At 37.0% G+C, this 25,050-nt stretch overlaps 1 protein-coding gene across 1 annotated transcript in view; it reads right to left on the bottom strand.

Annotated features, from left to right (window-relative positions):
- The window catches only part of CD2AP (CD2 associated protein), an 81,809-nt gene that overhangs the window by 2,987 nt on the left and 53,772 nt on the right, over nt 1–25,050 (bottom strand). Inside the window, exons 7-17 of the mRNA XM_086745984.1 lie at nt 23,634–23,742; nt 19,600–19,691; nt 17,763–17,867; nt 15,573–15,609; nt 15,128–15,190; nt 11,634–11,793; nt 9,539–9,681; nt 3,211–3,326; nt 2,391–2,477; nt 1,607–1,791; nt 381–444 (exon numbers count right to left, since the gene is read on the bottom strand). Of these exons, the coding sequence (XP_086602110.1) occupies nt 381–444; nt 1,607–1,791; nt 2,391–2,477; nt 3,211–3,326; nt 9,539–9,681; nt 11,634–11,793; nt 15,128–15,190; nt 15,573–15,609; nt 17,763–17,867; nt 19,600–19,691; nt 23,634–23,742 (1,161 nt within the window). The remainder of the gene's footprint in view (nt 1–380; nt 445–1,606; nt 1,792–2,390; nt 2,478–3,210; nt 3,327–9,538; nt 9,682–11,633; nt 11,794–15,127; nt 15,191–15,572; nt 15,610–17,762; nt 17,868–19,599; nt 19,692–23,633; nt 23,743–25,050) is intronic.

Genomic DNA, 25,050 nt, shown 5'->3' with positions numbered 1-25,050 from the left:
GTTTTTCTTTTGACTACATGAAGTAAATTTGTCCTTTAAGTCTTACAAAAGCAAAGTATCAATCTTCTCTCTTGGAACACGTCCAGTTGGACATATTTCTAGCAAAAAGCAGAATCTAGTGAGACTGAACTCACATCCCAGCACCCATACATATTGTTCAAAGTATTTTTCCAGATAAAGAAAGCTGAACTCCTATATACAGTGAATCTCCTATACACACCCAGCTGTCTCGTGAGGCATTAATTCAACCACACAGTAACATAGCAATATAAAAAAATGTTGAGCGGGTTCGTTAAGATTTTCCTGTGGCATCAAATTCCAGAACACTGCCTACATCCTTCTAAACTTCCCCCTCCCCCACCTCAAATTGCTAACATTACCTCCAGATTACTTCGCAACAGCTTCTCTTCTTCCAAATCCTTCTTTAGTTTTTCCAGTTCTCTCCTGATAGTAGTTAAGATACCAGAAATACAAGTTAAAGCGGGTGTGGGGGGAAGGGGGAAATTCACACTACTGAGAACAGGAAGCACAGTCCTTGTTTAAATTTTACAAGAGGAATTCACATAACTGTCTAATGCTACAACTCATATGTAAGTTTTATTTATAAGTACATGCCCACTAGTGAACTGCTACTCAAATCTGATGGCCCATAAGCTTCCACCAACTCTCAACATTTCTTACTTATCACTATGAACCTATCCCTAACTTATAATCACAATTTTAAGTAGGCTACTTGGATATTTGTACTGTTATTTTGCTTGGAGAGTTCAATTCAAACTAAAATAACCTGGCAACTTCTACAAAGAGAACACAAATTCTTTAGAATAGAAAGTTCTTAAAACAAGTTTTATTTCACAACTATGTTCAGGCAAGAAAGTGCTAAGAATTATCATCAAGTCACTGAAGAACTAGTTCATTATCTCCAGAACTCATAATTCACTAGTTTGCTCTGTAGACCAACTGATCCTAATGCTTTCTAGCCTCTCAAGAGGTCACTCTAAAAGCCAGTTTGGTTAGCACTAGTCATCATTTAAACAGTATCAAAATGAATGTCTGTGCTGTAAAATTAAAAACAGAAAAGGCAGATTTCTGGCATATTGGTCTTTACTATGTTTACTCAAACACCAATTACATTTTCTTCTCTCTCTCTCTCCAAACACAACCCACAGGCACACAAAATGACAGGGCTACCATGATCACCAATTTGAAAAGCTCAGTGACAACCTTTCCCTACTACCAGTCATGTCCACAGCGCAATTACTTGTGCACAGCGTTACATAAGGCCAGCACATGTACTTATGTTAAATACCACAAAAAGTTATCTACTTTTCCTTACAGCGAAAGTACCAACCGTTTAAGAAATATTTTCAAAAGGTTGCAATGAATGCACAAGTGCAAAGTAGGAAGGAAAAAGGGTGTACAAATTACAAAAATACTCTGATATCAAATCTGTATAGGTTGGTTTGGGTTTTTTTTTTTGTTTTGGTTTTTTTTTGTTTGCTTGTTTTCTGGAGTGTGATTTATTTTTTTTTAAAGAAGTTTGGCATTAAAGATATTTGGAAAATGTTTATATATCCCTTTGAAGATTGAGAAGGAAGATATTTACCTGTGTTCTTTCTTCAGTGTGTCTACTAAACCCACCAAATCATTTATCTGAGTCCTGAGCTCTTCCACAGAAATTTTTTCATCATCTGTTTCTCCTTTAAGTTGGACATCTCCAGGAAAAAAGTTGAGTATAACAGAACTTGGTCTCTGAGAGGAAGATGGAATTGGTGGACTGAATGCAGATGGCTGAAAAAATACATCAGCAGAACGCTAAGAAATTAAACCATACTGACCACTTACAGCATACAGGTTGTACTTTTATGGGAGCTACAAATTTCCTTGATTTTCTACCCAAAAGGTAAAAAACAACATCCAGTTCAAACAAACTACTGTAGTATATGAGATGCTGTTATTTTATACAGCTCTTTATTAAGCATTTCCCGGAGGTTCCTGCAGTCACTAGAAACGTGCTCACACTGCAGTTCTCTACACTGAAAAAGTTATTTAATTGAGCCCATTGGTTCATTATAAACAATTTTTTGTGTACCTTTCTGATCTGCTCAGCCTTTCTGTCTGTCAGGAGACTAAAGGCTGAGAAGACATGAAGCTTATTTTGGAAATGGTACCATAGTTTCACACTACCCAATATAATTGTTCTCCTTAAAACCGATGAACTTTATACAAATGTATAAGCAAATTTTATACTAAAAACTTTAGTATGAACTTTATACTAAATGACATAGCTCACCACATTGTGGTGGCTGCATCAATCTAAACTGGAAATATGAGCAAGATGAACAGAACATCTAGCTGTCTGGTACTTCTGTAGCTCCTTGGTATCTTACCTTCTTTGTTTCAACTGGCTTTGGTTTGGCACTTTCTTCTTCTTTCTGCACCTTCAAATTTTTTTCTGGACTCACATCTTGACTTGCCTGGTAAACCATTCATAAAACAATAGAAAAAAAGATAGAACTCCCAAATTTAAATTACTAGACCACCATGGTTTTCTTTCCTTGCCAGTTAGAACGTTCTTTCTCTGCAATACTTATTCATCTGAATTTAAATCAAACATAGGAGTCTTGGGCAGGATTTTCAAGCATCTCTGCAGTACTCAAGTCCTTCATGCTTTTGGGAGCCTATAGGTGCTTTCGTAAAACACAAAATTTAAAAGGCAGTAACTGTAGAGGGTAACTGGCATGACTAAACTATACAACATCCAATGATATAAACTGATTTCAAGGACTCTGCATCACCTGATTCTTGTGGTCTGACAATCTCAGGTCTTAGCAGACGAGATCATGAGTCCCACATTACAGCAACACTAAATTACAAATCTGTTGTGGGCAAAGACCACATATTGTTAGGCTTGTAAGGCACTAAAGAGACTTTCAGAGTTGTGTGTATGCACACCACCTATTAAGAGCTGAGTACTTACTGCAGTAATACCCCACAGAACAGAAAGACTCCTTCAGCTGCAATGCAGTCGCATTGTTCCTCTTACGTGCACCTCTCTCCTGTACACAGTCTAGAGGAACTGAGCTCCTGTGGCATTTTCCATTTTACTCTCAGGTAAATGATTCACAAGACTGTTTCCCAGCTCAACCCTGATTCCTGAGATGTTAGTTCTTAGTTCACTGCTAAGAAAACGCACCCAAACATACTCACAGGACTACTGCTATTGAAACGGGAAGGCAGCCTCCTGCCAGGCATCTTGGGTCGGTTTGCAGTAGGGTGAGAGAGATTATCTGAGGTAGCTATTACATCATCAAAGCTTAACAGATCTAGAAAGAGACAAAAACACAGACAACCGTCAAGACCAGAAGGTTTTGCTGCATTCTTTTTTATCACTTTTTTTCCTTAAGAGAAAAATAAAATAACATTTATCACAATTCTTACTGTTTCAAAGATTTTCAGCATATACAACACGAGCCATACGAACAATTACATGACTTGGGCATGTCTGGGAAATCACAAAACAGAGCTAACAAGTATCTGAAAAAAAATATATTTATGACTGGTTTTTTTCTGAGAGGTGCCATACTCAACTATTTAAAAGAGTATATGTTCTTGTCATTAAATTTTCAGGAATAGCATGAAAATCTAAGTTTAGTGACTAAGACAAAAATAAAATCAACATAGTAAAGTACATGTCCAGAGGTTTGTGAAAGTAAGTTAACTAAGACATTAACTCAAAATATTTCTGTGTAGGATAGTTTTTTCATAGGCAGTACTTTCTCTAAAGAAAATACACAACTTTAAGTCTGTAATAAAACATTTCAAAACTCTATTCTCATACTTTATTAAATCACAGAAATCTCTCTGCTGATTAGTTTCTTTATGCTCATAGCTCTAGGTAAACTCCCTCTTAGATCAGTAGAAATTCTTTACATTCTATGGGAAGAAGCAAATCTTAGGAAAAAAACAAATACTATTAAGAAGAACAGAACATATCTAATCTAATAACATAAATAGTTCACCTTGCTAACAACCGGACTTCTTAACCATTTCTCCACAAGAATAACAATAATACTTACGTGCCAACAGATGTGCAATGAGATAGGTCTTCAATTTAAGCACTGACATAAGATCATGGATATTATATAGGATTTTACAACACAAATTCACTAAACGTATTCCAGAGACTTTAAATGTTTAACTAACATGCCACACAGCATTTACTATGGGCACTAAAAGTAACATTGAATGTTGGAGGTTGGTTTTTTTGGGGGAGGGAGGGAGGGGTTTGTTGCGATTTTATTTTTTTTTGGCAACCCCTTCTTTTTTACATGACATTATGACGTATCAAACAGAAGTTATGACACTTCCTTTCCCTATTTTCTCATTCACTTTGAACCTACAGCAAGAGGTCAGATAAGAAAAAAGCCCTAAGAACACTGGGCCAAGATCATTCATGCCACTTCAGTGTTTGGATGACTTAAAGTCATCTGATTCCTCCAAGTTTTACTTGTGCTTAGTCAAAACTAATTTATACCTATAGGAACTAAGTTTTCCACTGAATGTTTTAACTGATCTTAATGTTTTCTACTCTGTGTTACTATCCTTGAAGTCCTTAAAATATTCACATCTTCCAGACATCCCTGAACTTACCAACTTCATCCTCTACACCTCATCACCTGTTGCCTTGTTGAAGTGCAAGCTCTCATAACACTACCTGTTACCAATCAGGTTTGCTGCTTTTTTATGTTATTAAAGAGAACGTATGACAGTGTTTTGTAAACATGTAATCATATTTACAATTTAAAAAGTGGGGAAGAAAAACAAAGTAGGAAGGAACAGAAGAGTGATGAATGGCAAGCGGCTGACGGGAAAGAGGGTGAGGGAGAAAAATAACTCTGAAGGTATTTATGTTGTAGTCTGTGCCAATAAAGCATTTAACTTATTAGAAAGTCAAGCAACAGAGACCAAGGAGTATATCTTCATGTTCTTTACTCAGTCATCAGTAATCCCAGAGCACTAACTCATGCCACCATGTAAATCAGGATTTATGTTAGTCAGGCATTATTAAAAAGGAAACAAGAAGGCAGGAAAAAAAAAATATATTCTTCTTCCAACATCTCAGCAATTTTTGCCTTTAAACAATCCTCCTTTTGTCACTCTGCAGAAATGACAAATCATTTGGCAGTAAATTTAAATAAGAGTTGTAAATTGAGTCGCTGTTATGATTATAATGCCAGCCCTGTCTCCAGGAATAAAGTAAACATCAGGCACATTAAAAATATTAAGAACTTATTAAGAATAACATGTACTTCCTAAAAAAAATCACTGTATTTGACCAGGCTTGAAGATGAAGATTGCTACAGTCTCGAATTGTATATGATTTAAATGTAAATAGTAGGATGACACTAAAGCCAGAATTTTTTTTTTCTATTTCTAAGAGCTTCTAAAGGAAACTGCTACAGCTGAGACAATTGCTCAGCATTAAAATATTACCAGCACACTACAGTCAGAGGGAATTCTGACTGTACTTGCATTTTCTTTCTTGCCTTTCTATTTTGTTGCTTTGGTTTAGGGAAGAAATTAAAACACAGGCTGTGGGAATTAGGGTTTGTGGGTTTGGTGGTGGTTTTTGTTGTAGGTTTGGGAGAGTTGATTGGTTGTTTTTCTTTTCAAACAGCATTGTTAATTACTTTAGGAGAAAGCTTGGCCTCACTGAAAGCAACAGAGATACTGATGAAACCCACTGCAAGTTCACAATTTACACCCATTTCAATCAATAGAGTGATTAATCAATTAACTTTCTTAAAGACAGCCTGTGAGTTAAAGGAAATCCCATCATAGTGCCAAAAGAGCAATACCATACATCGGGGGATAATTTGAGTCAAAAAATGATTTTAAGGCTGAGCGAGAGCACCTTTCTTTCTAGAAAGATGAGCTAAGCTTAAACAGTTACTTAGAACAGACTATTAGAAAAGTCTCTTCTGCAAGCTTAACATGGATCCATACACGCAGAACTGTTAGGAGCTTTAACAGATACAATTAGGTGAGAGGTTTTGTTAAGATCTGTGAATGCTTCAAGTGTATTCATACCAGTTTGTCTTAGAAAGCCTTCACAAAAAGAAGCAAAGCTGAAAGGGTGTCCGGAAAAATTACAGTTTCAACATCCCACATAGCTAGCTAAAAATCCATGACAGAAGTGAAACGGATGCAACATTTTAGAAGACAAGACCTCCCATTAATCCGCAGAGTAAGGGAAGATGGCAGCCCTTTTTCCTGTTACTCATCTTGCCGAGATTGCACCCCAAAAATTTTGGGGACAGATATAAGCTTTAGAATATCTAAATTTGCAGTCGAGAAATAGTGAAGTATTTGCTACAATTAAGCATGCATCTAATACGTGACTTTCACAAATACTATGATACAAGACTCATAATAATAAATATGCAACTATGAAGTCTTTGGCTAATTTGTGCTAAAAAAAGATAAAGCCAATCAACCTAAATACACCAGAAGTCCCACAGATATTGAACACATTTCACTACCAACACCAGGTCTGGCTTCTCAATAGCTGGACTGTGAAGTTATCATCTTTTTTTCTTTTCTTTTTTTTTACTTCCACAAATTCCTAATTGAAAAGTATCCTTAAAGTAATTTCTTGTTTAACAGCTACAGAAGACAGGCATGCAAACAAACAAACAAAAAAAAGCATTTTCAAATTTAAATTGAAACCCAAAAGTTTTATTATCAATAACTGCAACTGAAAATTACGCTTATGATGTTAAGAAGAGGCTATGTGTATGGCATAAAGCATTTGGTTTTCCTTATAGATTGTTATCTTACCAAAATGGAGAAGGGTAGGGTAATTTCCTGACACGTAAGAAGGGAAACATGGCAAACAGGATAGGAAACAAAATCTGGAAAGAAAAGTCAAGGAGAGGAATGTCTAGAAAAAGATTCTGAACAAAAAAAAAAAAAAAAAAATTATTTTACAAAGCAGGAAAAAGAAACATTTGTAGAAGAAACAGAATTGCTTTACATATTCAGCATGCTACTATTAAAGCTTTAGTCTTTCACAGTACTTTAATTCTAATTGAACAGAGAAACATTTACGCAATTTTTCAAATAAAGGTTCCACATGATCCATGTTTCTGAACGTTTTTGAGTATTTGTCCTCATCTGATGGCTGGGGCCCTAATTTTGGTATTGGGTTGGGTTGTTTTTTCCTATAGATACAGAATATTTACAGCTTCTCCTTAGGTTAAATTGAAAGTGGCTCAACCCAGACTACACTTCATGGTCAAACTAAGTTGCAAAAAAAAAAAAAAAAAAAAAAAAAAAAATTCATACTGAAAGAAATTAGTTTCCTAAAAATTTGTTCACTTTAGGATCTCAATCTTGGCCTGCGCCGGGGCAGAGACTCCAGTAATGCAGTTGCCAACCCCAGTCACACATTTTTTCCTCATGTTTTAGTATCTATTTAAACAATCTTAAACTTTATATAAGGAACCAACATCTTTGGAGCTTTATAAAGCCTTAGCTGCTGCATGGAGTGTAATGTCTTTAGCAGCGCAATGCAGTCAGAGACAAATTATAAGATGTATTTTATTTTAGCGGCAGGAATTTGGCCTGTCTTTTTTGGTAGGAGTATTAAAACTACAAGTGACTTAGGCAGGTAGTTTGAAACAAGGGCAGCTTCACATAACAGAGTATTTTTGAAGCTTTGCTTAAAGAGCAGCTCCTCGACACCGTTGGTACTGCGGCCCCACACGGACTGCCTGAGCCTCTTCTGGCTGCTCGGCACCCAACAAGGACCCCCAAACAGACCTCACCCACTTGTTTGTTCTGTACCCCTGTCCCCTGCCCCATCTAGGTATTAATCTTCAATTTCTCCAGGAGCCTGTAAAATCTTATGTTAGCAAATCAGAATTCATAGATTTTTTTTTTTCTAAATCTGTATAAAATCAGAATTTTTATATATATGAATACTTAATATCACAGCTACTATGCTGTCACTCCGGTTAATAAAGATGTCAAGATAATTGCACCTAAATTAAAAAAGACATTCCATCAGTTTTCACGGGGAGTAATTTTTTTCCTGGGGATAAATGATACTGCACTATACAGTAGTGCATTTAGCACAATCCAGAAGATAAACATCTGAGTAACAGGGCAAGCTCACAATTTTAAGGCTAGTTTGGCATCGCTCTTTCACCTCTCAGCTTACTTTGGCCTGAAAGTTTTTATTCCGTACTCTCACTCAAACTTAGCTTTAAATAGAGGCAACAGCTAAACTGCCAACTTAAAAACCTTTACAACAAGGCATATCACAGCATATGCATAGATTACACGGGGAATTAAAGAAAGCAAACTTATAAATGTGTTCGGATAACAATAATAGTATTTGTAATATTTCCAGGATATTTTAATATCTGCTGAAATCCAGCTTTTTGTGGCTCAGAAAAATACAACTTCTATATTAAAAACTCACATGATCTAATCTTTCCTCTTACAGAGCATTTAAGCTTAGAAGCATATTTTAAAATGCTTAATGGAAAAATCAGGAGTACTCTTTTCTATTCATAAACTGCTTCAGTTTTTTAATGCATTACTTATATCTCCCAGATGAATTTATTACACTTTAGGACCAACTATTCTAAAACCTGAAGACCATAATTGGCCTAAAAAAAAAAAAAAAATCAAGTTATACTATTTCAAAAAGTATTATTAATAAAACCTTTTCTGAGATGAAAGGTTGTATTTGAGATATGCAAGCCGGACGCTGCAGGTGCAATTCATTAAAGCTTTTTCTGCAGTGGTTAGTCATACAATAAAAACAATTTAAAGTTTAAAAAAAGTATGTTCACAGTAGATGATCTCTGCCTAAGAGGCACACAGAAGACTGGTTCGTGCCATCAGTAAAGGACAAAAGGTAACTATCGATCAGGCTCTCTGAGCTATTCATCAGTTCATGTTGCTTTAACCAGTATCAAGGTTTTCACTGCACAAATTTAGATTTAAAGAGATGACAGGTTTGGCTCAAGGTGCATTAAGCAAAGCCATAAGCATGAAATTCAAATGTGAAATATATCATGCTGGCCCAAATTTAAGGTAATGGTATTACTAAAAATACGCAAGTTAGCTAGAAAAACAAAAGTTATCTGAAATGCAGGAGCAGAACAAACAGAACCAGTCAGCAAGGAAAACAATTTCATAAAAGCACAAGATAAAAGCAAGAGCAAAAAAATATGCTTTCAAATTAGAAGAACAAATCATTACCTACGTTCCTCCCTTCTTATCATCTATAACACAAAGCTCATCAACTACCGCCAAATAGCCTACTGACCTCCGTTCATCACTTGCTGACTCTTACCTTCAGCTGCCTACAGCAGTTCTAAAAAATCCAGACCTTCTACTGAACAGGCATAATTGCACTCTGTGGCATTTTGAGGAAATTACTTAAAAAGCTTATTTTAACCCTGTAAAATACTGCAATCCAAGCAGAAAGACCCAAAAGAACGTTTTATTCGTTTCTTACCTGATTCTTTAGGGCTCTTTACCACAAGTGAATCCACCTCTACTGATTTTGGTCTAAGTGGTAATGGTTCAGAGTCTAACTTTGGTTTTGCTACTGGCTCAACTTCAGATTTCGGTCGGAGAGAAACAACTTCTCCGTTAGATCTGTAGTAAGAAAAAAAAAAATTACAAGACATACCAAGAGATTAAATAGAACTGAAACTGAAACATACCAAGAAGTAGAAGTGAACAAAAAAATTTCAGTAGATTTTATCATCTTCTAGAGCCTTGCTTAAAATCAAGTCTTTCAGAAAGGAATTCTACTCCTAGAAAAGCAATTTCTTCTCTTCCAGCTCTTGCAGAGTTGTCAAACGTGTACAACCCCTTGGAAAAAAAATCACCCAAATCTTTTACTACAAGGCACGTTTTGGCACTTAAATCTAAAATATTACACTTTACTGTAACAGAAGACAAGAGAACTAAACAGCACCTTCAGTAATATTTCTTGAAATAGTCAGAAACATACTGAGATTCATTGACATCAAAACCTCCTGTAAAGAAAAAAGCTGCAAATAACAACCTATTTCTTTCCGTGAATAGAATAAAGTACCTTGTATACACAGCTTTTATTCTACCATGCATTCTTTGCATGTCTGGTCACATCATCCAGGGAAAAAACTGCCCTATCAAAATAAATGAACAACCAAACCCAAAACAAACAAAGAACAGGTGACATTTTCCTTCACAATTCTTGTCATCATTTATGCCATATGGTAAAACCAAAGTATAAAAATGGATCACTTGTCAGCTTCAATGTGTCTGTCATTAACTCACCTCTCTCACCCTTTATTTGGAAGTTTTATCACAGTAGAAAAAGACATAGTAGCCTTATCTTCCTAGAGTAATGTTAAACTTTGAGACATTTAAACATATTTAACTGTACATGTGTATCCCTCTCTCCCTCTATATCCGTAGTTATTTTCTAAAACGGGGGAGGGGAACATGATCTACTCAAAAAAAAAAAGTCCAAAAACCTTTACTTGGCATACTGAAAACCTAGACACAAGTGGCAATTGTCTAACGCTTCAGTCAGGCATCCAGTGTTCACAGGGCTGTGCAGGGTGGAAAAAAAAAAAATAAATAAAAAAATAAAACCATGTATGGAATCATAGAATGGTTTGGGTTGGAAAGGACCTTAAAGATCATCCAATCCAACCTCCCTGCCCTGGGCAGGGACACCTTCCACTAGACCTGGTCGCTCAAAGCCCCATGCAACCTGGCCTTGAATACTTCCAGGGATGGGGCATCCACAACTTCTCCGGGCAATCTCTTCTGTGCCTCATCACTCTCACAGTAAATAATTTCTCCTTTACATCTAATCTAAATCTACCGTCTTTGAGTTTAAAGCCATTACCCCTTGTCCTATTACTACACACCCTTGTCAAAAGTCCCTCTCCAGCTTTCTTGCAGGCCTCCTTTCACTGTCTGCTCCTTTATTTATACAATTCACATTCATCATGACCTTACTTTCTCATGGTTGTTTCAACTCAACTAAACATTCTAAAGGGACAGCTACCCCTCAGCATTTACTTACAGTTTTTGGGTAAGGACCTAGCAAACATTTTTGACGGGAGGCAGAAAAAGAAAACCGGCGTTGGGGGGATTGTATCAGTTTGTATCAATGCAAAATTAGTGCAAAAAACCCTCACTATAAATAATTGTTTCATACTCATGAGGAGAGGAAAAAAGTGGATCTAAAAGAAAAAAAAAATAAAAAAATCTTTTACACCATACTGCTACTGCAGCTACAACTTCTCCATATGGTGCAGGCTTAAAGCAAAGCAGCCCACAAACTTGTGGCTTCATCTGCCCCATGGTTAGTTATCCTGTAATATTTACTCTGAGATAGATTCAATTTCTTAAAAAATTAGGAAAGTTATAAGTTCACATGGATAAAAACCTGGAGAAACAAGACACTGGTATGTATAGGGCAAAAATTATCCTTGCATGCTTTCCACCCTTAAAACATACATTTCTTCTCACCTCATCCATGAAGAAAGCTAGAACAACAAATCAAATCAAATAGACTTGGTGTATATTATTTAAATTATACTGACTTGGATACAGATGATGGCAAAATAGGTTTATCTGGACGTTTTGGGTGCAGAAGACCTGCTCTCAGTAAGCTGTTAGTCTTGCTCGGAGGAATAGGCTTCTTGGGTGGTACTTGAGGAGCCTGTGGCTTCAAGGGCTTCTGATCCAAAGCTCCCTTTTCATCTGAGAAAATAAGTCACCGTAACATTTTACAAACTCATGTTGACTAGAATTCTTACAATGCTACTCAATTAGAAAGCAACTGCTGTGAGAAACACTTCCTTCGAAGATCAAAGTGAAAAATAGATATGCAAGTGTCTTAAGTGATACCTTATCAAAACACAGAAACTACTTACCTGAACTTAAAAATCACTGCGTTAAAGAAAGCAAAATGTCTTTCTACCACGATGAAACAGTAGTAAGAAATTATGGATTTGCATTATTGCACAGCAAATAACAGCTAAGAACAAGGAATCTCTCTGTACTGCTCCCGCTCTCCCTTTTCTATGAATTCACCTTATCTCCTCTATAAAAGCTAGGGTACGTCTTTTTATTTTGTTGTAGTTAGACTTCTTCCGTACATACAAACAGTATAATTTAGCCACAGAAAAAGGGAGGGAAAAATTCAATTATTTCGGTAAATATTCTTTTTATTTTAGATAAAGTCTATCTTCCCACAAATTCAAGATACAAATGAAGTATGGATAATCAAATAAAAAATTTAAATGTATTGTTCAGTGATCTAATTGAATACTGTCCAGAGGAGCAGACATGTAACATAGGCTGCATTGAAAAATCCAAGCTGCTTCACAAATGTTAGTTTAATAGTCTTCAGCTCATGTTCCCTAATCACAGCCTGTGAGATATCCAGAGCAAACCTTCTACTTTTCCTTGTAGAATTCTGCTACAGCTCAGTCAGACATGCATAAAGCACTGAGCATTTAAAAGATTAGTGTTAGGTTACAGTCCTTTACGGCTAGGGCAGTAAATCAGAAAATTGGGATGGAGAGGCTGGTCCTCAGCTTTGGTTCCCCCCATCCTCTCCTCCTACAACTCTGCTTTTAACCAAGAATTGGTCTAACGTAAACTGTTTACATACGCTATGGATTTAGGGGCAGGGTTGGAAATTTGGTTCAGCTCCATCCCAGCTAAGTGCCTTAAGTGCCAGGTCTATGACTGACTTCCTCTGGACAAGTCCCACAGCTGTTGCGTGTCAGCCCTCCAACTATAAAAATGGGAAAACGCCGATTTTCTTTTGCAGAGATACTTGAAAATAAACAGATCATTGGGATACTTCAGCAAAAAAAAAGCATTATCCAGGGCAGAACTGTCTTCCTGCTTTGGGACACTTGAACGTTAGGAGGAGATACAGACAAAAAACCTGAACCGGCTGGCATCCCCTTCCAGTCTCTCTCAGTTTTGAGTTTTAAAAAAAAAAAAGAAGTAAAATACTGAAAGTACTGGAAGGTTTTTGCCACACGGTGGTGCTGACAGCCTGTTAACATGACCAGCTGCTTCTGCTTACTGATCCTATATGCAGGATTTAAATGTCCAACAGCAGTCAGTATTACTGAAGATCAATTAGCTTTATTTTAGCTATGCTGAACATAAGTTGAGAATTACGCCGGCTGTTTTCAAGAATAAGTGAGTTCATAAGCAGGGCAGCAAACATGCTGTCATCAAATCGTATTCCTGAATTATCATCTGTCAGTTTTCCCTTCAATGACTCCCACTCAAAATCTGAATATAAAAAACCATCCACAGCTATGCAGAAAAAGCTAATACCAAAGGTCAAGGTTCACCATCAGCACAGAAATTGGGCAATTCTGCTGGACAAAATGGCATGCCTCGTTTTTGGCTTTTGCTCCGCAATGAAAAAGGGTTGGCTAAAAATAAGCAGTTTAGTAATTAGTAAAAATACTAATTGGACAAAAATTTCTACATGGTACCACTAAGTGTCCTTCACTATAAATACAAAAATACTTACAGGAGTACTGCTTTTCATTTTTGATCAATTTTTGATCGCCATTAAAGGCAGATTTGTTAGTCTTCCAATAGGCAAAAAAAATTACGGTCTCATAGCTTGTGATTAGAGCTGCTCACTTGTTATTTTTTTCTGAAAACTAATTACAATACAATTTCATACTTAATTAATTTAATCATAAGCATCAACATCATTATTTTTCCACAAGTAAAATCGCACTGATAAATGGGCATTTGCCTTAGTAAAACTCTACTGCTATCTAAATAAGTAACTTTTACCAACAGACCTTCAGCTGAATACAAGATAAACTTTTCCTCCATCACTTCCTGTACCACAGTTAAGGATGGTTCTCTACCTTACTTAATTTTTCAGAAGCTTTCATGTTTCTGAGCTTTTTGGGTGGTGTCACTCAATATTTTTTTTTCCTATATTCCTCCATGAATAGTTGCACTCAACTCTGCAAAGCTTAACACCATAGTACAAAAAGAACCAGTCTAAAATTAAACTTACTCCAGTTTAAATAAACTTAAACTTATGAAGACCCAAGCGATCACATTTTTTAGAATCACATAGTTGATCTCAATTCACACCTGAAGATATTGTTCCAACTGATAAAAATAATTTGTTTTTTCATACAAAGAGGAAAAAGTAGCTGATTTAACAAGTATTCTTCATAAGAAACACTTGAGAACATGATTTGTTTAAAATGTGCATTATAAAAATTGCCTAAGGAAGCCAAGAAACCCATTGAGCAGGCTGACTTGTTGAAATGCTGTTTAGCCATGGTCAGCCAGAGTTCACTACTCACAGAACAGAGTATGTTTTTGTAACATGGTTAAGCTGCAGGAACATCAGAATTTCTTCTTTAAGACGCAACCAGTATGTTTGTTTAAGCTTCTGACTTTGAAACACAACCTAAACAGTTAAACAGTTTGACTTGGCAAGTTTTTCAATACGAAATGAAGCCTTTTAGAAATGTGTTTGGATAATAATAGTAGCTTTTCTTCTTGGGAGAAAAAAAAAAAAAAAAAGTAGCCTTTACATTTTTTAAGAATAAAGTGGTAAACATCTCCAAAGTCTGTGGAACTGGAAATGTGGAATATAGCAAGAATTAACAGGACAAGAAATCTTAATTTTTAAGCATTGTGACTGTAACACCTGTCTAAGGAGTGTTGCAACTGTTCTGTGTATTTCTTTCAGAAATATTTTCCATCAGAGACTGATTTTGGCCAAAACATTCGGAAGCAGCAGCAGATGTTTTCATTTCTAACAACTTACTATTGCTATTCCAAACTGCAGTTATTATCACAGAACTACACTTAAACGACTTCAGTAGTAACTATGTTAATTACACTGCATAATAATATTTTTCAGAATGTAATGTAATAACAAGAAATAGACGTTTCATAGCAATGTAGTTCTTCCAGCCACTCTAACGATATTTCCATAATATCACAGACATGACAGCTTCGGTAGATGCTATCAAGACAATCGGTCTTGACCGATTGTCTTTCGGAAGAAAGCTAGTCTCACCTTTTTCTTCAGGTCTCAAAGAAAGAAATTTCTTCTCTCCAGTTGGCAACTCAAGCTTTGGAGCTGAATGTAAAAACAAATCACAGACATTTCTCAAAGAGCTTTAATTATCTTAGTCACTAACTAAAAATACAACATACACCAACTCGTGTTTATATTTTCTCCTTTGCAAGGAGTGTAATACTATTTATAAACACTCATTTGAGCCCAGAAAAGGGTTGGTCTGTATTAAATATGTTTCCAAAGTAGGCTCCATCATAATTTTGAAATATATATATATAGCAGCAGCAAAATAAAAGCATAAAAAGTAACTTCAAACTGTGACTATGGCTGGCTGTATTTCTAGGAAATATAAAGCTACTTCTGAATTTTCTTTTCAAGTCATGCACTGCTTCTGAAATTTAGTATTTCCTCAGACATGTACCACCATACATATACTACGTACCTGGGCTTTTAACTGGAGGCGGAGGTTTCTTTGGCTTCTGCAAAATGCAGGGGAAAAAGAAAAAAAAAAGAGCCAAATAAACAGATATTCTCTACCAAAGACAAACTTATTTGTGTTTTGGTTTGTATACTGTAATGTCTAGTTTGTTTACTAGCTGATTTCGAAGTATTTCACAAAGGAGGCAATCAAATCAGACAGGAAACACAGAACTGGAGTAATTCCTCTGCTATCTCCCAGACAACCAGTTGCAAAAACAGGAACAAAATGCAGGTTTCTTCAAATCAGATCAGTGCTTCAGCAACACGCATAAGCAGTAGAGGTACAAAGAACTAAAAATTAAGAATTACTTCTTTTGTATTCCAAAGAATTGCTCTCATCACACCCATTTTCATTTCAATATGCAAACCTCAATCTAAGTTTAAACGACTAATCAGGTAAATTTTTGAAAATGACTAGATTTTAAAACTCAGTCAGTCATCACTTTCCTTAGACTGGTAAAAGTGAATTTGAATTTCCCTCCTGTTGGAGGAGCACTGGCATCTCTCAGGACAGACATCTCAAGTCATCTCATCCCCAAGGATCACAAAAGCCAACAAAACCACTTGTCCTTTTTCTACAGACACTGCTGAAACTGTACAGGCTCAGCCTTTCCAAAAATACCTTTTAGTGGGTATTTTTGAAACAGTTGCTATGGATGGATTTCACTTCTGTGCCCCTACAGCTATTGAATATGCTCTCCTTAATGCAGAAAGATTTTATTCTGACAAGTGAGATGTAATTAAGCAAGGATGAAAACCCATATTAAATTTCATTCTCTAGTTTCAGACAACACAAAAAGCTAGTGAACTTAAGAACGACTATTTTCTTTCTTTCTCAAGAAAAAAAAAAAAAAAAAACACTTTATCAGCTACGCAACACTGCTGCCTGTATCAAAAACAATTACACTGAAAGTTCACCATCAACTTGCCATTATATGATTCTGATCTGCGTTTTTATGAAGTCGATATCAAACAGCTGATTACAATAATCAGCCATCCAATGCCTTGAACTTCAAAGCTGCTCAGTGCAAGGTGAATCCCTATACTGAGACACACCACACAAAGCAGAATAAAGGATCAAAGCAAGTTCTGTCTACACAAAACATTGCTTGCGGTAAAAGAATGCTCCCCTCTCTCAGGGGAGCAATTCTGTACAGTGAAACAGCAATACTACCCACTCCTCAAATCAAGTCCATCATATGTTACAGCAGTTATGCCATCCTTGCAAAGTTGAGAATCAATTTGAAAAGAAAACCCTGATTTGGAGTAACCAGACTTTCTGTGTACACTAGGTAACGGAGCTTAAATACTAAGTTAATAACTATCTGTCATGTGGCATCTAGCAATCTTCTGTGAATGTCTCCACTTCCAGACCAAATGGCACTAAATGACTATGAAACTCAAACTCTGCTCTGCTGAGATATAGGCTTCAGTATTTAGATGTCTGGATTTGGAGCCGAATCCTTTCCATCTGGGGGCAACGTATGTTTGTGAATTAACACGACAACCTTTGCTATACAAACTTGTCAGAACCAAAACACCACACTAATCTCAAAAAAAAAAAAAAAAAACAGAACAAAACTAAACAAAAAAAAACAAACCCACCAAACCAAAATTACAAGACCAAGGAGCACCACATGAAAACATGGATTTTTACAAGTTAACACACAAAATAAATATTTCTAGATCCCACTCAAAGATTACCCTTCATGCATTGTAACCTACTGGTAAGTCTTAACATGGAAAAGTCCCAGTCGGTCCCACAGGGGTCATTCAGCATTTTGCAATTACAGTTACTTCAGGACTATAGATGGAAGAGACCAAGTGCTTATCTCCTTTCAAAACAGTAAGGATTTATTTCAGTAATCAGCTACAGGTGACACCATGTTATCAGAACTATAACTATAACACTATAGTTAATGAGGATGATTAGGCTTGAAAAGCACATCTCAGTTTATATTTAAGGAGAAGTTTAAACACAAACACTAACCTTTAAATGCTTCTTCTTTGATATAGCTAGTTGAATATAAAGTTAAAAACTGCCACAACCGTAATAATATTTTAAGCAGCATAATGTGCTGTAAAGTCTTTTATTCCTTGCATTTCCATCAATACTTTTTTGTGGTACTAAATTATACATGTAAGAACTTACAGGGAAGTCTTTATCAGACTCTTGTATTTGAACAGCAAAATTATCTGGGAAGACTCCTTCTTTACCATTGAGTTCTCCTCTCCACCAGCCTGGCTCACCAGTGTCCTAAAATAAACAACAGGAAATTTCAATCAATATTTACTTCTTCCTCAGAACAGATACAGTTACAGGAACAATGTTTTGCTTTTGCCCACACATAAAATAATTATTTGTCTGAAATATCACTTTATAAGAGGAATACTCTGCTGCAGATTAGATCAGGTTTGGTCACTTTCTGTTTGTTTTCTAAGAAGCAGGATGAAATGATATTACATCATATGTAAGATAAGGGTATAAGGATAAGATCTGCAAATGGAAAGAAAGTACATAAACCTAGTTATGACTCAATGCACAATATTCAATATTCTCAACTTCCTTGACCAGCAACACGCAATTCCACTAAATAGAAGTGATTCTGATGCGACTGATAAGGTCCACTGCACTGAAGAAGCAAGCCCAACATCACATCCCTCCTGAAGGGAAAAAATATCCACATTAGGATATAAGGAGGGGGGGGAAAAAAAAAAAAAAGCATTAATTCAGTGGCACAGAAATCCATTACATGATGTTACTGGATGAAGGCCTTAGTTTGTCCATAACAGAAAGCATGACATTATTTGAATATTTCAGCAGTACAAACAACAGTTTTCCTCTGCACCTCAGATCCAAAATACTGCAGATGTCACTCCTGCACACAAATTCAAGAGTCCAATTTCTGAACAGCGTGTAGTCGTGAATGGGATGAGGCATCCAGTACTAAACTTCACTTTGCCAGTGCTGAGGTACTTGCAGAAAGTCAGAGCCAACTCCATGGAAAACTGTCTTATGCAAAACAAACAGAAAAGAAACTGCCAAGGGGGATAGGCTTTACGCAACTTGTATGTGCTGAATGAAAAATACCATAATACTTGGCAAGATCAAAACCCTGGACCAAGGCAGCCACCTGAAAGTTACATTAATACACATGCTGACTTCAAGAAGACTGTTTGGGAGGAAGAGCTCTGCTCTGGATAACTCTTCTTCATTCCAGTTTGGACCAGCGTATGCTTTGGATAAATCAGTTTAAAAAGAAGAGAAAGGCAAGAAATTCAGTGAAGATGGGGCAAGGGCTGCAGCATTTTAAGAAGTGCCTTCAGTAACTACTATTTTCCACCGTAATTACAGTCAATAATACTGACATCAATTTTCCTGTTTAGAAAAGTGGCCACGTCTTCTGTAAACTTAAAATCCTCCTAAAGAAAAAAAGCGTTACTTTTCTTCTGCAACTGTGTGAAAGCTGAAAATAACAAAAGAAACCTACCACTGCTTTTAGGGAAGTCATTATTCCTTAACATAGTAGCATATAAACTAACAAAAGACCGCAGAGTACTGCAAGGAAATTAAGTCTGGGTAGGTTCATTTCTTGTTTAAAACCATCCCTGCAACAAGATGACCTTTCAATAACACTTTCCAACCACCCCTAGGCCAGCCTGATATATCACCAGAGAAAAGGCACAAGCTATGAAGGCAAAACGGCTATTTGCAAAGCTTTTCCAGTTTCCTCACTGAAAAGGCATTTGGTACAGGGTGTACGCTGATCCGACTGGCCTTAGAGGAATTTAAGATAACTTCCCATTCCAGAACACTCTTTAAGGACATCTGTATCTCCACTGAGTGCAGAAGCAAAGAGCTGAGATAAATCAGTCTACAGGAATATCTGCATCAACAGACTCTCCCCCTGCTTTCACATTTCACACATCACCTACCCATAAAAAAAAAAAAAGCTACATAAACGGTTAAAGCAGACCGAACACCTTACCTTACTGATTATTTGAATGATCTCGCCTTCTTTAAAGCTGAGTTCATCATTTGATCCTTCATAGGCAAATATTGTCCTGCAATATTCCTTGGCTGAAACAAAGCAGCACAGTTACCACACGTTTGCACACCATGGGTAGTAACACACAACACCAGCTCACTTATGCTGTCTGAAAGGAGCTCAGAGATTATCACTACAATCACACTTCTCTTCTAGAGCAGCCATCTGAGACTGCTCTACACATGTTCACTATGTCATTCATAACACAAGACAAATAAGATTATACATTTACAGAGCAATGCAGATAAATCTCTGTGAAGTCAATAGTTTCATTTTTTTTCCACAACAGCAACTTAATCCAGGCACCCTGCCTTCGGAGGGAGAAGAGAGGAACCTAGTCAGTTAAAACTGTAACAGCCTACCTAACCCTCTCCATAGCATTATATATTCAATTTTGATCTACTTCAGACAAAAATGGTTTCAAGCTTTTTATTGAGAACTTATATTTTCTCAAAATTGATTTAAATTTCAAAGTTGCAATCCTATTTAAATACATGCAATTGTTTCAAGGTGACAACCTTGATTAACACATACAATTATAGAAACTTCAAACACCCAAGCAGCTGAAATTCTGCAGTGAAATCAAGTAACTGAAGCAAAGGAATTCCTTGGCCAAGCACCTGAAACCAGAGCTCATCTGCATGATCAACTCAGACAGTCGCAGCCTCTTCTGCATGAAGTGGAAAGAATAATTCTTTTCTTTCCATTTGGAAAGTTCAATAACTAATCTATTTCAAATTGTGATAACGATTTCAGGTAAAAAAGCAGGGGGATTTGCTTTCCTTTCCCACGCTAGAAGAAAAACAACATGAGAAAAGGCAAAATACATTAATATAGAAGTCGTGATTGCAAAGCATTTTGGGTACTTTTTTTTTTAACCCCAGCACATTTGAAATCATTTCGCAGATAAAAAGGGTGGATTCCCGCGTCTGACAGATCAGGGAAGAGGAAGCAAACAAAAATGTAACTGTGCCGCCATAATCCATCAGGTATTGGGCACCGACAACGCACACAGGTGAGCGTCACCAGGACTGTCTGCAAGCCTCACGGACTGCCTTTTGCCGGACGGTAAGAAAATGAATGAGTGAGTTGCAGTCGAGTCTTTTTGTTATTTTGTTTAATCAAGGGGTAAATCTGTAGTTAAATTCTATTCTTAAATAAAAATCTACCTTAGTCAGTGTTTAAACCACTGTTAAAACGCAGAAGTATACCAAGCTTAAGAGAGAGATATATATACACACACACACAGAGATATGTAACCACATGAATAACCCTTGGTATAAAAAGTTGCATTATTTTACTGCCTTATCTAGTGATCAAAAACGCTCATCTACAGATTAATCATATTGTGGCTTGTGAAGAATTACAGAAACATATACAGAACTGTGTCAGAGATGAATGTTTAAATCTAAGTAAAAAAAAAAGTCACACTGACGGAAAAAGAAATTCAACAGGTACACAACAAATATCTATCAAATTCAGGGATTTTATTCATTAGTGATGAATAAGTGTAACACAAGTGTAATAAATTTCTGTATGTCCTGATTCTGTAAGAACACATGCATTTCCTTACTGCCTGGGGATTTGGCCAGTACAGCTGAACTACACAATCCTTCTCTTCTCTCCTCCTCCTCCAAGCATTTCTCCTCTCCTCCCAGACACCGAGTTCCACAACGGACAGCAAACCACGCCAGAAAGGGAACCTCTCCCGCTGCTCCAGCTGCCAGGGAGCCCTGCACCCTGCCAAGGTCCCCGTGCGAGCCAGGCTGCTAACCCCAGCAGCCCGAGAAACTCAGTTGTGGACTTTGGGAGCCCGTACAACTTCCCACTTCGGCATCTTATTTTGCGAGCCTCATACTCTGCCAGCAGTTAAGATGAAGAAAGAGTCCAGTTTAACTTTCCAGCATTTAAATCTAAGATGGTATTTACAAAACAGTAAATCTGAACTTCAGTAAATATTTGTAATAAAAGGCAATTTAAAACTTTTCCAAAAGGCTCGGGACTAACCATACAGTAGCAGGAATCACAGATGCTGTATTCTAACATAAAGGGGGGGAAAGAGGGGTCAAATTGTGACTATTCTATTTTTTAAACAAAACATTTTTACATACTTGAACCAGAGGCCAAAACAAGCTTCCCAGAAATAGCAGAGCCACACCGCAAAACAAGCCACACCAGTCTAAACATTTGCGAGATCTCTGTTTATTTACTAACATATTGAACACAGTTTATTTTAAACTCACTCTCTCAAAACCAAGGATGACCTACATGAACTATAATATGGTCTATATTAAAATAAAAACCATAAAAACATTAAGGAAGAAAAACAGGTTACAAGGTGTTCTAAGATGCTCTTAAATGGTGTCTGTAGGTATTATCTGCTGATGTTCTCCTACAGCATCTATCACTCTGATATTTAAGTTCCTCTCCAACGTATTCGTTTCTCTGGGGAGCAGAGACTCAAGGTGGCTACAGGATCAGTCCAATTTCTATGCTTTTAGCACGAGCAGCACCTAAAATTATGAAAATAACTAAATACTGAATGTTCTGAGTGTTCACTACTGAATGTTCGGATTTTTTAGGCAGACTTGGGTTAATTTTTACGCAAAGTTTCAGACAAGTCAAATTACACAACACTGAGGGCTGCACGTTGTCTTGCTGGCTCTCACAGGAATAGCACTGAAATGGTTGAAAAGCAAGACACCAAGACTAACCCAATTCTGACGTTAGTAAAGATTTCAAAGTTGCAAGCAAGCATCGCGTTCCATCGAACACACCATACGCCAACTTTTGATGCTCTGCAATGGGAAAACCTTAAATATTAACCACTCTCAAGCCATTACATCAAACACTTCTTGACAGTAATCAGCTGTCTGTAAACACAGACCTGCTGTCTATAGTTGTCCAGTTCAACAAAGCCAGAATATGGCAAAAGTGCCACAGATGCCCTATATACTGCTATAGGCAGAGATAAACGGGGGCTCTGACTAACAAACCTGCCACTTCAAGTACTGTTGGGCTAAATTACACAATTCCCAAACACAGGGAGAAAGTCAACTGTTTGTCGCAGTTTTCTTATTTCTCCAAATTACGCATTCCATCTAAAACAGCCCACTTACACCAAAATAAGGTATTTCCGCACAAAACAAAAATATACTTGAAATCGCAATACGGAAGTCAAAAAGTCATCTGCTCTGGAAGCAGGCGAAATGAGCTGTTTACACATCACATAATTGAAGTTAAAATTTTATATGGGGTTGGCATTCCCACAAGATGTTTTGGTTTGACTTAAAAATACCTCTCTAGGCAAAACTATGCAATTTGGTAGTTAAATTAAGTTACAAATTCTCCGAGATAATAAAAAATAAAAATATAAGTTATTATAAACCGAACCACAATGGAACTGGATTATCTAGGGAATGGACTTCAACAAAACATAAGCACCAAGCTTCTGATGCAAGAAACTTTGCATACATTTATCACAGAATCATAGAATCATTACGGTTGGAAGGGACTTTTAAAGGTAGTAACTCCACAGTAAATCCTGAGCCTAGAAAGTCACTTCTACAGCCTAGGGACAGAAACTGAGCTAGGGGACTGTTCCATAGCAATAGACTTCCAGCATCCCAGCTGGACACTAAAGGCTAGACAGAAAGGAAGTCAGTTCGAGCAAGTCAACGCAGTAAATTAATGCAAAGGGGCTGCTGCAATAAAACATCATACGTTAGCCTTGTTTTATTCTGGGAGACAATCCTACAAATGTTTTTGATGCGCTATCTACAGAAATGTAAGCAAAAACTCCTTCAGGCTCTTCTGCATTTGCATAACTCCTCAAAGATACAGAATACTACACCAAAACTCAGTATGTACAAAAGTTTAAGATTTTAACACAAAAAAAAAAAAAAAACCAGACAACCAACTACTTCTCTAGAGAGGACTACAAAGTAATAGATGTAACATTCCATCGGCCTTACCTTTTGGTTTACTTTCAGCTTCTGATTTTACTACTTCTGACGAGTTTTCAGATTTTGTTGTACTGGGAAAATGAATTAGCTTTGTTCCAGAGGGATGGTTAGGTGATGGCTATATGAATGAAAGAGAACTTTGTTAACAAAAATTTACTGAATTTTACTTTTTGGTTAGGCTACAGAACATACTCAGGTTTTCATTAGCTGAGATGATGCGAATAAACATCGCCAGGATATTCCATGAGCTTTCCCATTAAGTACTTAACTTACTGTAGTTACTTCATCATGGCCACTGCAATTAGAATTTTGTCTACCAATTAAAGACAGCTTTCAAACTGGAATCTCAGGACATTGCCAGATACACTGTTGCAATTGTATTTCAGCAGTTCTAAGTGTTGCTGTTTCATTATCCTGAAAATTGCCTCCTGCAGCGCACAACAGAAGCAGTTATTAAACAGCTCTGCGGACCATGCCTACTTTGCACTGGAATAAAGCAGGAATATTCAGTAGCAATACACCACCCGAGCTGAAGAAGCAATCAGTTTTTAACTACCCAAATGTAAGAGCACATGAAAGCCCATTCCAGCTCCCCTTCACTCGCAGTGATTTGTAGAGAACAGAACCAGAACAGATAAATGTCACTAAAGATTTCTTCTCAACCAAAAAACCACAGAGGCATTGCAACCATTAACAAGTTTCAGAGTTAACATCTAACCAAAATAATTGTTCCAATATTATTTTTTTTCCCCAGGAGACCTACTGAGCTGCCAGGAAGATTCAGACAGCTTCAGTTTCATCCACTTCTTCACAGCCCTATGAGCTACAGACATAAAATATGATCTTACAGTCAGGACTTACCTGAGCAGCCCTAACAGAGTTATTGATGTGAAAAATCCTGTTGCCTTTAGTTACTCTGCTCATTTTCATTTACAGTCAAACTTTGCAGACTTTCTACTGTCAAAGAAAGCGGATTTACTTTCCTTAAAACCAGAGGATGCCTGTGGGCTGGTGTGCGGTACCTCTGACATACCATGGAGGAAGCCACAGTCACTTGGGATGTTCTTGGAGTACATATGCAATTTAACTCGCTCCAGAACGCTATATGAAGGGAGCACTAAAATAACTCACCTATGAGATTAAACCAGTCCAACACGGAAATAGTTCTCCATGTTTCCCCTTTCCAAAACGAGATGCAATTAGAAGCGCGAGAGGAAGTTTAGGCAGACAGGGTATAAATAGCCTGAGCCCAGGCAGGATGCTGGGACCAGCTGAAACTTATCTCACCATCTCCCGCAGGAGTGTATACACTCTTGAGTACTTCAGATACATCAGTGCTCAGCCTTCCCATGCTGAACAATCTCTGAATTCCCCAGGGGAAAAAAAAAGCCTCTCTCTAATCTAGAGTTTCCTGATAACAGCTTTT

Source organism: Chlamydotis macqueenii, chromosome 3 (assembly GCF_036417535.1).
Source record: "Chlamydotis macqueenii isolate bChlMac1 chromosome 3, bChlMac1.mat, whole genome shotgun sequence".
NCBI classification, from domain to species: Eukaryota; Metazoa; Chordata; class Aves; order Otidiformes; family Otididae; genus Chlamydotis; species Chlamydotis macqueenii.
Note: the sequence above shows the minus strand (reverse complement) of the source record. Positions and strands in the feature narration are given on the sequence as shown.